Below are 14529 nucleotides of genomic sequence, written 5' to 3' on the forward strand. Positions count from 1 at the left end.
TACAGCAATGCAGGGACTGTGAGATACTACTACAGCAATGCAGGGACTGTGGGCTGTGAGATACTACTACAGCAATGCATGGACTGCGAGATACTACTACAGCAGTGCAGGGACTGTGAGAAACTACTACAGCAATGCAGGGACTGTGGGCTGTGAGATACTACTACAGCAATGCAGGGACTGCGAGATACTACTACAGCAGTGCAGGGACTGTTGGCTGTGAGATACTAGTACAGCAATGTAGGGATTGTGAGTTACTACTACAGCAATGCAGGGACTGTGAGATACTACTACAGCAATGCAGGGACTGTGGGCTGTGAGATACTAGTACAGCAATGCAGGGACTGTGGGCTGTGAGATACTAGTACAGCAATGCAGGGACTGTGGGCTGTGAGATACTAGTACAGCAATGCAGGGACTGTGAGATACTACTACAGCAATGCAGGGACTGCGAGATACTAGTACAGCAATGCAGGGACTGTGGGCTATGAGATACTAGTACAGCAATGCAGGGACTGTGAGATACTACTACAGCAATGCAGGGACTGTGAGATACTACTACAGCAATGCAGGGACTGTGGGCTGTGAGATACTACTACAGCAATGCAGGGACTGTGGGCTGTGAGACACTACTACAGCAATGCAGGGACTGTGGGCTGTGAGACACTACTACAGCAATGCAGGGGCTGTGAGACACTACTACAGCAATGCAGGGACTGTGGGCTGTGAGATACTAGTACAGCAATGCAGGGACTGTGGACTGTGAGATACTAGTACAGCAATGCAGGGACTGTGAGATACTAGTACAGCAATGCAGGGACTGTGGACTGTGAGATACTAGTACAGCAATGCAGGGACTGTGGGCTGTGAGATACTAGTACAGCAATGCAGGGACTGTGGGCTGTGAGACACTACTACAGCAATGCAGGGACTGTGGGCTGTGAGATACTAGTACAGCAATGCAGGGACTGTGGACTGTGAGATACTAGTACAGCAATGCAGGGACTGTGAGATACTAGTACAGCAATGCAGGGACTGTGGACTGTGAGATACTAGTACAGCAATGCAGGGACTGTGGGCTGTGGGCTGCTATTATAATGACAGATAACACCTTGTGACAATGTAAGTCACTATTAGGGCAGAAGGTGCACCCAGAACCTCAGCAATGAGGTACCGGAGGCACTACCATAGATTATACAGCTAGTCAGGTGATAACTGCCAGAAAGGGGCAGAGACCTTCTCAGGTGAATGGCGGTCTGTGTACTGTGGGAACATAGAAAGGGTGGACCCAGGAAACAGTCCCTCCAGCACAATGACCGCCCAGCTTACTGATACACAGACCACAATAAATACTGACCCATTCTCCACGCCGATGGTCCCCAGACTCCACAACTGCAGCAGAGCCGGTCCGCTACGTGTCACGTCAAGCCTGTTCCGATCATCCATCCCCCGATGGCAATACAGTGCCACGTACTGGCAGGACCCAGACCCTCCCAAGGTGGGGCACCACTCAAGAGACCACACGGGGCCTCCTACAAAGAAGGTGACATCCCAACGCTCAGGGTGAGGAGGCAGAGACTGGAACCTAGAGAGAGAGCGAGAGCGAGAGAGAGAGAGAGAGAGAGAGAGAGATGGCAGTCAGTGTATCCGCAGTGACATGAGATCACAGACAGATGGCGAAACTGAGCAACTCGCACCTACTGAGCACACAGGGGTCCTGCTCTCCCGGAAGCCCTTCTCTTTTGATGGAGAACGGAGGAGAGGAGGTCTCTAGAGGAAGATAAAGGTCAGCCTCCCTGCAGGGGAACGCAACACACGTGTCACACACAAAGTACACAGAGCCACGCTAATATACCACGTGTGTGTTCTGCAAGTAACATGAACATAGGATGTGTGTGATACAGTGTCTCCTATATTATCAGACATGTACATAATAAGATTTTACTCACCGGTAAATCTATTTCTCGTAGTCCGTAGTGGATGCTGGGACTCCGTAAGGACCATGGGGAATAGCGGCTCCGCAGGAGACTGGGCACAACTAAAGAAAGCTTTAGGACTACCTGGTGTGCACTGGCTCCTCCCACTATGACCCTCCTCCAGACCTCAGTTAGGATACTGTGCCCGGAAGAGCTGACACAATAAGGAAGGATTTGGAATCCCGGGTAAGACTCATACCAGCCACACCAATCACACCGTATAACTCGTGATACTATACCCAGTTTAACAGTATGAAAACAACTGAGCCTCTCAACAGATGGCTCAACAATAACCCTTTAGTTAGGCAATAACTATATACAAGTATTGCAGACAATCCGCACTTGGGATGGGCGCCCAGCATCCACTACGGACTACGAGAAATAGATTTACCGGTGAGTAAAATCTTATTTTCTCTGACGTCCTAAGTGGATGCTGGGGACTCCGTAAGGATCATGGGTATTATACCAAAGCTCCCAAACGGGCGGGAGAGTGCGGATGACTCTGCAGCACCGAATGAGAGAACTCTAGGTCCTCCTCAGCCAGGGTATCAAACTTGTAGACTCTTGCAAAAATGTTTGAACCCGACCAAGTAGCTGCTCGGCAAAGTTGTAAAGCCGAGACCCCTCGGGCAGCCGCCCAAGAAGAGCCCCTTTCCTTGTGGAATGGGCTTTTACAGATTTAGGGTGCGGCAGTCCAGCCGCAGCATGTGCAAGTTGAATCGTGCTACAGATCCAGCGAGCAATAGTCTGCTTAGAAGCAGGAGCACCCAGCTTGTTGGGTGCATACAGGAGAAATAGCGAGTCAGTTTTCCTGACTCCAGCCGTCCTGGAAACATATACTTTTCAGGGCCCTGACTACGTCCAGTAACTTGGAATCCTCCAAGTCCCAAGTAGCCGCAGGCACCACAATAGGTTGGTTCACATGAAAAACTGATACCACCTTAGGGAGAAACTGGGGACGAGTCCTCAATTCCGCCTTATCCATATAAAAAAATCAGATAAGGGCTTTTGCATGACAAAGCCGCCAATTCTGATACACGCCTGGCCGACGCCAAGGCCAACAGCATGACCACTTTCCACGTGAGGTATTGTAGCTCCACGGATTTAAGTGGCTTAACCCAATGCGACTTCAGGAAATCCAACACCACGTTGAGATCCAACGGTGCCACTGGAGGCACAAACGGGGGCTGACTATGCAGCACTCCCTTAACAAAAGTCTGAACTTCAGGCAGTGAAGCCAGTTCTATTTTGGAAGAAAATCGATAGAGCCGAAATCTGGACCTTAATGGAACCCAATTTTAGGCCCATAGTCACCCCTGACTGTAGGAAGTGCAGAAATCGACCTAGCTGAAATTCCTCCTTTGGGGCCTTCCTGGCCTCACAGCACGCAACATATTTCCGCCATATGCGGTGATAATGGTTTGCGTTCACTTCTTTCCTAGCTTTAAATAGCGTAGGGATAACTTCCTCCGGAATGCCCTTTTCCTTCAGGATCCGGCGTTCAACCGCCATGCCATCAAACGCAGCCGCGGTACGTCTTGGAACAGACAGGCCCCCTGCTGCAGCAGGTCCTGTCTGAGCGGCAGAGGCCATGGGTCCTCTGAGATCATTTCTTGGAGTTCTGGGTACCAAGCTCTTCTTGGCCAATCCGGAACAATGAGTATAGTTCTTACTCCTCTCCTTCTTATTATTCTCAATACCCTGGGTAAGAGAGGCAGAGAAGGGAACACATACACCGACTGGTACACCCACGGTGTTACCAGAGCGTCCACAGCTATCGCCTGAGGGTCCCTTGACCTGGCGCAATATCTTTGTAGCTTTTTGTTGAGGCGGGACGCCATCATGTCCACCTGTGGCCTTTCCCAACGGTGTACAATCATTTGGAAGACTTCTGGATGAAGTCCCCACTCTCCCGGGTAGAGGTCGTGTCTTCTGAGAAAGTCTGCTTCCCAGTTGTCCCCTCCGGGAATGAACACTGCTGACAGTGCTAACACATGATTTTCCGTCCATCGGAGAATCCTTGTGGCTTCTGCCATCGCCATCCTGCTTCTTGTGCCGCCCTGTCGGTTTACATGAGCGACCGCCGTGATGTTGTCTGACTGGATCAGCACCGGCCGGTGTTGAAGCAGGGTCTAGCCTGACTTAGGGCATTGTAAATGGCCCTCAGTTCCAGAATATTTATGTGTAGGGAAGTCTCCTGACTTTTCCATAGTCCTTGGAAGTTTCTTCCCTGTGTGACTGCCCCCCAGCCTCAAAGGCTGGCATCCGTGGTCACCAGGACCCAGTCCTGTATGCCGAATCTGCGGCCCCTTAGAAGATGAGCACTCTGCAGCCACCACAACAGCGACACCCTGGCCCTTGGAGACAGGGTTATCCGCCGATGCATCTCAAGATGCGACCCGGACCACTTGTCCAACAGATCCCACTGGAAGATCCTTGCATGGGACCTGGCGAATGGAATTTCTTCGTAAGAAGCTACCATCTTTCCCAGGGCTCGCGTGCATTGATGCACAGACACCTGTATTTATATTAGGAGGTCTCTGTCTAGAGACGACAACTCCTTGGACTTCTCCTCCTTTTTATCCTGTTCTGTGTCCAGAACCATACCCAGGAACAGTAGACGCGTCGTAGGAACCAGCTGCGATTTTGGAATATTCAGAATCCAGCCGTGCTGTTGTAGCACTTCCCGAGATAGTGCTACTCCGACGAACAACTGCTCCCTGGACCTCGCCTTTATAAGGAGATCGTCCAAGTACGGGATAATTATTTTGGCCATTACCTTGGTAAATACCCTCGGTGCCGGGGACAGACCAACGGCAACGTCTGGAATTGGTAATGACAATCCTGTACCACAATTTTGAGGTACTCCTGGTGAAGAGGGTAAATAGGGACATGCAGGTAAGCATCCTTGATGTCCAGTGATACCATGAAATTCTCCAGGCTTGCAATAATCGCCCTGAGCGATTCCATTTTGAACTTGAACCTTCCTATATAAGTGTTCAAGGATTTCAATTTTAGAATGGGTCTCACCGAACCGTCTGGTTTCGGTACCACAACATTTTGGAATAGTAACCCCGGCCTTGTTGAAGGAGGGTTACCTTGATTTCACCTGCTGGAAGTACAGCTTGTGAATTGCCGCCAGTACTACCTCCCTTTCTCCGAGGGCAGCAGGCAAGGCTGATGTGAGGTAACGGCGAGGGGGAGTCGCCTCGAACTCCAGCCTGTATCCCTGTGATACTACTTGCAGAACCTAGGGATCCACCTGTGGGCAAGCCCACTGGTCCCTGAAGTTCCCGAGACGCGCCCCCACCGCACCTGTCTCCACCTGTGGAGCCCCAGCGTCATGCGGTGGACTCAGAGGAAGCGGGGGAAGATTTTTGATCCTGGGAACTGGCTGCTGGTGCAGCTTTTTCCTTCTTCCCTTGTCTCTGTGCAGAAAGGAAGCGCCTTTGACCCGCTTGCTTTTCTGAAGCCGAAAGGACTGTACCTGAAAATACGGTGCTTTCTTAGGCTGTGAGGAAACCTGAGGTAAAATATTTTCTTCCCAGCTGTTGCTGTGGATACGAGGTCCCAGAGACCATCCCCAAACAATTCCTCACCCTTATAAGGCAGAATCTCCATGTACCTTTTAAAGGCAGCATCACCTGTCCACTGCCGGGTTTCTAATACCCTCCTGGCAGAATGGACATTGCATTAATTCTGGATGCCAGCCGGCAAATATCCCTCTGTGCATCCTTCATATATAAGACTACGTCTTTAATATGCTCTATGTTAGCAAAATATTATCCCTGTCTAGGGTATTAATATTATCTGTAGTACAAAAAAGAGAGAATGGGGTTGTACTGGTTAGGTGCACAGTGTAATATAATAAAATATAACTTTTATTTGTTAATAAAAAGACCCATATTGGGTCAACATGCGAAATATAGAGGTAAAAAGAATAGAGATTCAAGAATGTGCTCTGAGATAGAAAAGTGATAAAGATTAAAAATTCATCCGCTCCGATGATTGCATTGGCTATTATATATATTAATGTATTAATGTGTGTACATCCAAAAAGTGTCCTTATGGACAAATAAACACTAATGTATCTCTTATGTTTCAAACGACTGTGGCTATCTGATATTCTTCTGTCGATTAATAAATATTGTGCACTGCCAGTTTGTGCACTCTTCACCAATCACAATGAAATGAAATATCCAGCTATTGGATCATAATTAGTCCATGCAGTCCACCCATGTAAGGGGCAATTGATAGCTAGACAGGCTGCATAACTGCAATTTATTCTAATTATGATCCATAATTATAGTTATATTTTATTATATTACACTGTGCACCTAACCAGTACAACCCCATTCTCTCTTTTTTGTACTACAAGTTAGTTTGGTTGTCCTAGGTAGCACCCCCAGGAGACATACATGAGGAATCCCTCATGATACACATTGGGGTATCAAAGTAAGGTTCTTTCCCTCACTGTAGTTAAGTTACCGGATATTTGAGAGTGCAGATTTTTTCTTCAGTTCTTGTTGTCGTATTAATATTATCTGACAGGGTATCAGACCACGCTGCAGCAGCACTATTTATGCTGAGGCAATTGCAGGTCTCAGTATAGAACCTGAGTGTGTATATACAGACTTCAGGATAGTCTCCTGCTTTTTATCAGCAGGCTCCTTCAAAGTGGCCGTATCCTAAGACGGCAGCGCCACCTTTTTTGACAAACGTGTCAGCGCCTTATCCACCCTAGGGGATATCTCCCAACGTGACCTATCCTCTGGCGGGAAAGGGTACGCCAGCAGTAACTTTTTAGAAATTACCATTTTCTTATCGGGGGAACCCACGCTTCTTTACACACTTCATTCACTCATCTAATGGGGGAACAAAACACTGGCTGCTTTTTCTCCTCAAACATAAAACCCCTTTTATGTGGTACTCGGGTTCATGTCAGAAATGTGTAACACATTTTTCATTGCCGAGATCATGCAACGGATGTTCCTAGTGGATTGTGTATATATCTCAACCTCGTCGACACTGGAGTCAGACTCCGTGCCGACATCTGTGTCTGCCATCTGAGGTAACGGGCGTTTTTTGAGCCCCTGATGGCCTTTGAGACGCCTGGGCAGGCGCGGGCTGAGAAGCCGGCTGTCCCACAGCTGTTACGTCATCCAGCCTTTTATGGAAGGAGTTGACACTATCGGTTAATACCTTTCACCTATCCATCCACTCTGGTGTCGGCCCCACAGGGGGCGACATCCCATTTATCGGCCTCTGCTCCGCCTCCACGTAACCTTCCTCATCCAACATGTATACACAGCCGTACCGACACACCGCACACACACAGGGAATGCTCTGACTGAGGACAGGACCCCACAAAGTCCTTTGGGGAGACAGAGAGAGAGTATGCCAGCACACACCAGAGCGCTATATAATGCAGGGATTAACACTATAACTGAGTGATTTTCCCCCCCAATAGCTGCTTGTATACACATATTGCGCCTAAATTTAGTGCCCCCCCTCTCTTTTTAACCCTTTGAGCCTGAAAACTACAGGGGAGAGCCTGGGGAGCTGTCTTCCAGCTGCACTGTGAAGAGAAAATGACGCCAGTGTGCTGAGGGAGATAGCCCCGCCCCTTTTCGGCTGACTTTTCTCCCGCTTTTTTTATGGATTCTGGCAGGGGTAATTTATCACATATATAGCCCTGGGACTATATATTGTGATGATTTGCCAGCCAAGGTGTATTATATTGCCCTCAGGGCGCCCCCCCCCCAGCGCCCTGTACCCATCAGTGACCGGAGTGTGAGGTGTGCATGAGGAGCAATGGCGCACAGCTGCAGTGCTGTGCGCTACCTTGTTGAAGACAGAAGTCTTCTGCCGCCGATTTTCCGGAACACTTCTTGTTTCTGGCTCTGTAAGGGGGCCGGCGGCGCGGCTCCGGGACCGAACATAGAGGTCGGTCCTGTGGTCGATCCCTCTGGAGCTAATGGTGTCCAGTAGCCTAAGAAGCCCAAGCTACCACCAGTTAGGTAGGTTCGCTTCTTCTCCCCTTAGTCCCTCGCTGCAGTGAGTCTGTTGCCAGCAGATCTCACTGTAAAATAAAAAACCTAAAAATAAGATTTCACTCACCGGTAAATCTATTTCTCGTAGTCCGTAGTGGATACTGGGAACTCCGTAAGGACCATGGGGAATAGACGGGCTCCGCAGGAGACTGGGCACTCTAAAAGAAAGATTAGGTACTATCTGGTGTGCACTGGCTCCTCCCACTATGACCCTCCTCCAGACCTCAGTTAGGATACTGTGCCCGGAAGAGCTGACACAATAAGGAAGGATTTTGAATCCCGGGTAAGACTCATACCAGCCACACCAATCACACCGTATAACTCGTGATACTATACCCAGTTAACAGTATGAAATATAACTGAGCCTCTCAACAGATGGCTCAACAATAACCCTTAGTTAGGCAATAACTACATACAAGTATTGCAGACAATCCGCACTTGGGATGGGCGCCCAGCATCCACTACGGACTACGAGAAATAGATTTACCGGTGAGTAAAATCTTATTTTCTCTGACGTCCTAGTGGATGCTGGGAACTCCGTAAGGACCATGGGGATTATACCAAAGCTCCCAAACGGGCGGGAGAGTGCGGATGACTCTGCAGCACCGAATGAGAGAACTCAAGGTCCTCCTCAGCCAGGGTATCAATTTTGTAGAATTTAGCAAATGTGTTTGCCCCTGACCAAGTTGCAGCTCGGCAAAATTGTAAAGCCGAGACCTCTCGGGCAGCCGCCCAAGATGAGACCACTTTCCTCGTGGAATGGGCTTTTACTGATTTAGGATGCGGCAATCCAGCCGCAGAATGCTCCAGCTGAATTGTGCTACAAATTCTGCGAGCAATAGTCTGCTTAGAAGCAGGAGCACCTATTTTGTTGGGTGCCTTCAGGATAAAAAGCGAATCAGTTTTCCTGACTCCAGCCGTCCTGGAAATATACATTTTTAAGGCCCTGACTACGTCCAGTAACTTGGAATCTTCCAAGTCCCTAGTAGCCGCAGGCACTACAATAGGTTGGTTCAAGTGAAAAGCTGATACCACCTTAGGGAGAAACTGGGGACGAGTCCTCAATTCTGCCCTATCCATATGGAAAATCAGATAAGGGCTTTTACATGACAAAGCCGCCAATTCTGACACACGCCTGGCCGAAGCCAAGGCCAATAACATGACCACTTTCCACGTGAGATATTTCAAATCCACAGTTTTAAGTGGCTCAAACCAATGTGATTTTAAGAAACTCAACACCACGTTGAGATCCCAAGGTGCCACAGGAGGCACAAAAGGGGGCTGAATATGAAGCACTCCCTTTACAAATGTCTGAACTCCAGGCAGTGAAGCCAGTTCTTTCTGGAAGAAAATCGACAGAGCCGAAATCTGGACCTTAATGGAACCCAATTTTAGGCCCATAGTCACCCCTGACTGTAGGAAGTGCAGAAAACGACCCAGCTGAAATTCCTCTGTTGGGGCCTTCCTGGCCTCACACCACGCAACATATTTTCGCCAAATACGGTGATAATGGTTTGCGGTTACTTCTTTCCTGGCTTTTATCAGCGTAGGAATGACTTCTTCCGGAATGCCCTTTTCCTTTAGGATCCGGAATTCAACCGCCATGCCGTCAAACGCAGCCACGGTAAGTCTTGGAACAGACAGGGCCCCTGCTGTAGCAGATCCTGTCTGAGCGGTAGAAGCCATGGGTCCTCTGATATCATTTCTTGAAGTTCTGGGTACCAAGCTCTTCTTGGCCCATCCGGAACCACGAGTATCGTTCTTACTCCTCGTTTTCTTATTATTCTCAGTACCTTTGGTATGAGAGGCAGAGGAGGGAATACATAAACCGACTGGTACACCCACGGTGTCACTAGAGCGTCCACAGCTATTGCCTGAGGGTCCCTTGACCTGGCGCAATATCTAGTTTTTTGTTTAGGCGGGACGCCATCATGTCCACCTGTGGCCTTTCCCAACGGTTTACCAACAGTTGGAAGACTTCTGGATGAAGTCCCCACTCTCCCGGGTGTAGGTCGTGTCTGCTGAGGAAGTCTGCTTCCCAGTTGTCCACTCCCGGAATGAACACTGCCGACAGTGCTAAGACGTGATTTTCCGCCCATCGGAGAATCCTTGTGGCTTCTGCCATCGCCATCCTGCTTCTTGTGCCGCCCTGTCGGTTTACATGGGCGACTGCCGTGATGTTGTCTGATTGGATCAGTACCGGCTGGTTTTGAAGCAGAGGCCTTGCCAGACTTAGGGCATTGTAAATGGCCCTCAGTTCCAGAATATTTATGTGTAGGGACGACTCCTGACTTGACCAAAGTCCTTGGAAATTTCTTCCCTGTGTGACTGCCCCCCAGCCTCGAAGGCTGGCATCCGTGGTTACCAGGACCCAGTCCTGTATGCCGACTCTGCGGCCCTCTTGAAGATGAGCACTCTGCAGCCACCACAGTAGAGATACCCTGGTCCTTGGAGACAGGGTTATCAGCCGATGCATCTGAAGATGCGATCCCGACCACTTGTCCAAGAGGTCCCACTGAAAGGTTCTTGCATGGAACCTGCCGAATGGAATTTTTGCTTCGTAAGAAGCTACCATTTTTCCCAGGACTCGTGTGCAGTGATGCACCGATACCTGTTTTGGTTTCAGGAGGTCTCTGACTAGAGATGACAGCTCCTTGGCTTTCTCCTGCGGGAGAAACACTTTTTTCTGGACTGTGTCCAGAACCATCCCCAGGAACAGTAGACGTGTCGTAGGGACCAGCTGTGACTTTGGAATGTATAGAATCCATCCGTGCTGTTGTAGCACTTCCCGAGATAGTGCTACTCCGACCAACAACTGCTCCTTGGACCTCGCCTTTATAAGGAGGTCGTCCAAGTACGGGATAATTAAAACTCCCTTTTTTCGAAGGAGTATCATCATTTCTGCCATTACCTTGGTAAAGACCCTCGGTGCCGTGGACAGTCCAAACGGCAGTGTTTGGAATTGGTAATGGCAATCCTGTACCACAAATCTGAGGTACTCCTGGTGAGGATGGTAAATGGGGACATGTAGGTAAGCATCCTTGATGTCCAGGGATACCATGTAATCCCCCTCCTCCAGGCTTGCAATAACCGCCCTGAGCGATTCCATCTTGAACTTGAATTTTTTTATGTATGTGTTGAAGGATTTCAAATTTAAAATGGGTCTCACCGAACCGTCCGGTTTCGGTACCACAAACAGTGTGGAATAGTAACCCCGTCCTTGTTGAAGTAGGGGCACCTTGACTATCACCTGCTGGGAATACAGCTTGTGAATTGCCTCTAGCACAGCCTCCCTGCCTGAGGGAGTTGTCGGCAAGGCAGATTTGAGGAAACGGCGGGGGGGGGAGACGCCTCGAATTCCAGCTTGTACCCCTGAGATACTACTTGAAGGATCCAGGGATCCACCTGTGAGCGAGCCCACTGATCGCTGAAATTTTTGAGGCGGCCCCCCACCGTAACTGGCTACGCCTGTGGAGCCCCCGCGTCATGCGGTGGACTCAGAGGAAGCGGGGGAGGACTTTTGATTCTGGGAACTGGCTGACTGGTGCAGCTTTTTCCCTCTTCCCTCGTCTCTGTGCAGAAAGGAAGCGCCTTTGACCCGCTTGCTTTTCTGAAGCCGAAAGGACTGTACCTGATAATACAGTGCTTTCTTAGGCTGTGAGGAAACCTGAGGTAAAAAATTTTCTTCCCAGCTGTTGCTGTGGATACGAGGTCCCAGAGACCATCCCCAAACAATTCCTCACCCTTATAAGGCTCTATGTGCCTTTTAAAGTCAGCATGACCTGTCCAGTGTCGGGTCTCTAATACCCTCCTGACAGAATGGACATTGCATTAATTCTGGATGCCAGCCGGCAAAATATCCCTCTGTGCATCCCTCATATATAAGACGACATCTTATGTTCACAAAATAGTATCCCTGTTTGACAGGGTTACAGACCACGCTGCAGCAGCACTATCTGCAGGTCTCAGTCTAGTACCTGAGTGTGTAAATACAGACTTCAGGATAGCCTCCTGCTTTTTATCAGCAGGTACCTTCAAAGTGGCCGTATCCGAAGACGGCAGTGCCACCTTTTTTGACAAACGTGTGAGCGCCTTATCCACCCTAGGGGATATCTCCCAGCGTAACTTATCCTCTGGCGGGAAAAGGTACGCCATCAGTAACTTTTTAGAAATTACCAGTTTCTTATCGGGGGAACCCACGCTTTTTCACACTTCATTCACTCATTTGATGGGGGAACAAAACACTGCCTGCTTTTTCTCCCCAAACATAAAACCCTTTTTTAGTGGTACTTGGGTTAATGTCAGAAATGTGTAACACATTTTTTATTGCCGGGATCATGTAACGGATGTTCCTAGTGGATTGCGTATATGTCTCAACCTCGTCGACACTGGAGTCAGACTCCGTGTCGACATCTGTGTCTGCCATCTGAGGGAGCGGGCGTTTTTGAGCCCCTGATAGCCTTTGAGACGCCTGGGCAGGCGCGGGCTGAGAAGCCGGCTGTCCCATAGCTGTTACGTCATCCAGCCTTTTATGTAAGGAGTTGACACTGTCGTTTGGGGAGACAGAGAGAGAGTATGCCAGCACACACCAGAGCACTATATAATTTTGGGATTAACACTATATTGAGTGAATTTTTCCCAATAGCTGCTTGTATATACAATATTGCGCCTAAATTTTGTGCCCCCCCTCTCTTTTTAACCCTTTGAGCCTGAAAACTACAGGGGAGAGCCTGGGGAGCTGTCTTCCAGCTGCACTGTGAAGAGAAAATGGCTCCAGTGTGCTGAGGGAGAAGCCCCGTCCCTTTTTCAACTGACTTTCTCCCGCTTTTTCTGGAATACCGGCAGGGGTAATTTTACACCTATATAGCCTCTAGGACTATATATGATGTAGATTTGCCAGCCAAGGTGTCATATATTGCCCTCAGGGCGCCCCGCCCAGCGCCCTGCACCCTCAGTGACCGGAGTGTGAAGTGTGCATGAGGAGCAATGGCGCACAGCTGCAGTGCTGTGCGCTACCTTGGTGAAGACCGAAGTCTTCTGCCGCCGATTTTCCGGACCTCTTCTTGCTTCTGGCTCTGTAAGGGGGACGGCGGCGCGGCTCCGGGAACGAACACCAAGGCCAGTTCCATGCGGTCGATCCCTCTGGAGCTAATGGTGTCCAGTAGCCTAAGAAGCCCAAGCTAGCTGCAAGCAGGTAGGTTCGCTTCTTCTCCCCTTAGTCCCTCGCTGCAGTGAGCCTGTTGCCAGCAGGTCTCACTGTAAAATAAAAAACCTAAAATAAACTTTCTTTCTAGGAGCTCAGGAGAGCCCCTAGTGTGCATCCAACTCAGCCGGGCACAAGAATCTAACTGAGGTCTGGAGGAGGGTCTTAGTGGGAGGAGCCAGTGCACACCAGATAGTACCTAATCTTTCTTTAGATGTGCCCAGTCTCCTGCGGAGCAGTCTATTCCCCATGGTCCTTACGGAGATCCCAGCATCCACTAGGACGTCAGAGAAATATACTTTCTCTCTAGGAGCTCAGGAGAGCCCCTAGTGTGCATCCAGCTCAGCCGGGCACAAGATTCTAACTGAGGTCTGGAGGAGGGTCATAGTGGGAAGAGCCAGTGCACACCAGGTAGTCCTAAAGCTTTCTTTAGTTGTGCCCAGTCTCCTGCGGAGCCGCTATTCCCCATGGTCCTTACGGAGTCCCAGCATCCACTTAGGACGTCAGAGAAAGGATGTGTGTGTGTGATACAGTGTCTCCTATATTATTAGACATGTACATAGGATGTGTGAATGTGTGTGAGTGTGAGTGTGAGTGTGTGTGTGTGTGTGTGTGTGTGTGTGTGTGTGTGTGTGTGTGTGTGTGTGTGAGAGTGTGTGTGTGTTATGCAGTCTCTCACCTGCCAGAGAGAAAGTGCCAGCTCTCTTTATATGGGATCCAGTCTGGGAACTCCCAATCTGAGAACCAGACATCACGGCTGCATACAAGAGATGAGGTAAATTAATACACGAGATCCGTATAGAGAGCGGGAGAGGCGCAGCATCAGCAGCAGACATCCGGGATACAAAGAGGAAATGGGGGGCAGTAATACAGGTGTACAGGACAGAGAGCGGGAGAGGAGCAGCGAGGGGGGGGCAGTAATACAGGAGTACAGGACAGAGCGCGGGAGAGGAGCAGCGAGGGGGGGGGGCAGTAATACAGGTGTACAGGACAGAGCGCGGGAGAGGAGCAGCGAGGGGGGGGTAGTAATACAGGTGTACAGGACAGAGAGCGGGAGAGGAGCAGTGAGGGGATGGGGGGTGGGGGGGGCAGTATTACAGGTGTACAGGACAGAGCGGGAGAGGAGCAGCGAGGGGGGGGGGGGGGCAGTATTACAGGTGTACAGGACAGAGCGGGAGAGGAGCAGCGAGGGGATGGGGGAACAGTAATACAGGTGTACAGGACAGAGAGCGGGAGAGGAGCAGTGAGGGGGGGGGGGGTAGTAATACAGGTGTACAGGACAGAGAGCGGGAGAGGA

General features: G+C 49.8%; 1 protein-coding gene across 1 annotated transcript in view; it reads right to left on the reverse strand.

Moving 5' to 3' along the window:
- The window catches only part of GTF3C2 (general transcription factor IIIC subunit 2), a 233844-nt gene extending 219776 nt beyond the window's left edge, over window positions 1-14068 (reverse strand). The window contains exons 1-4 of the mRNA XM_063917264.1: window positions 14022-14068; window positions 13912-13989; window positions 1698-1796; window positions 1358-1585 (exon numbers count right to left, since the gene is read on the reverse strand). Of these exons, the coding sequence (XP_063773334.1) occupies window positions 1358-1585; window positions 1698-1796; window positions 13912-13989; window positions 14022-14068 (452 nt within the window). The remainder of the gene's footprint in view (window positions 1-1357; window positions 1586-1697; window positions 1797-13911; window positions 13990-14021) is intronic.
- Between the last annotated feature and the right edge of the window lie 461 nt (window positions 14069-14529).

This window comes from Pseudophryne corroboree, chromosome 4 (genome assembly GCF_028390025.1).
Source record: "Pseudophryne corroboree isolate aPseCor3 chromosome 4, aPseCor3.hap2, whole genome shotgun sequence".
NCBI classification, from domain to species: domain Eukaryota; kingdom Metazoa; phylum Chordata; class Amphibia; order Anura; family Myobatrachidae; genus Pseudophryne; species Pseudophryne corroboree.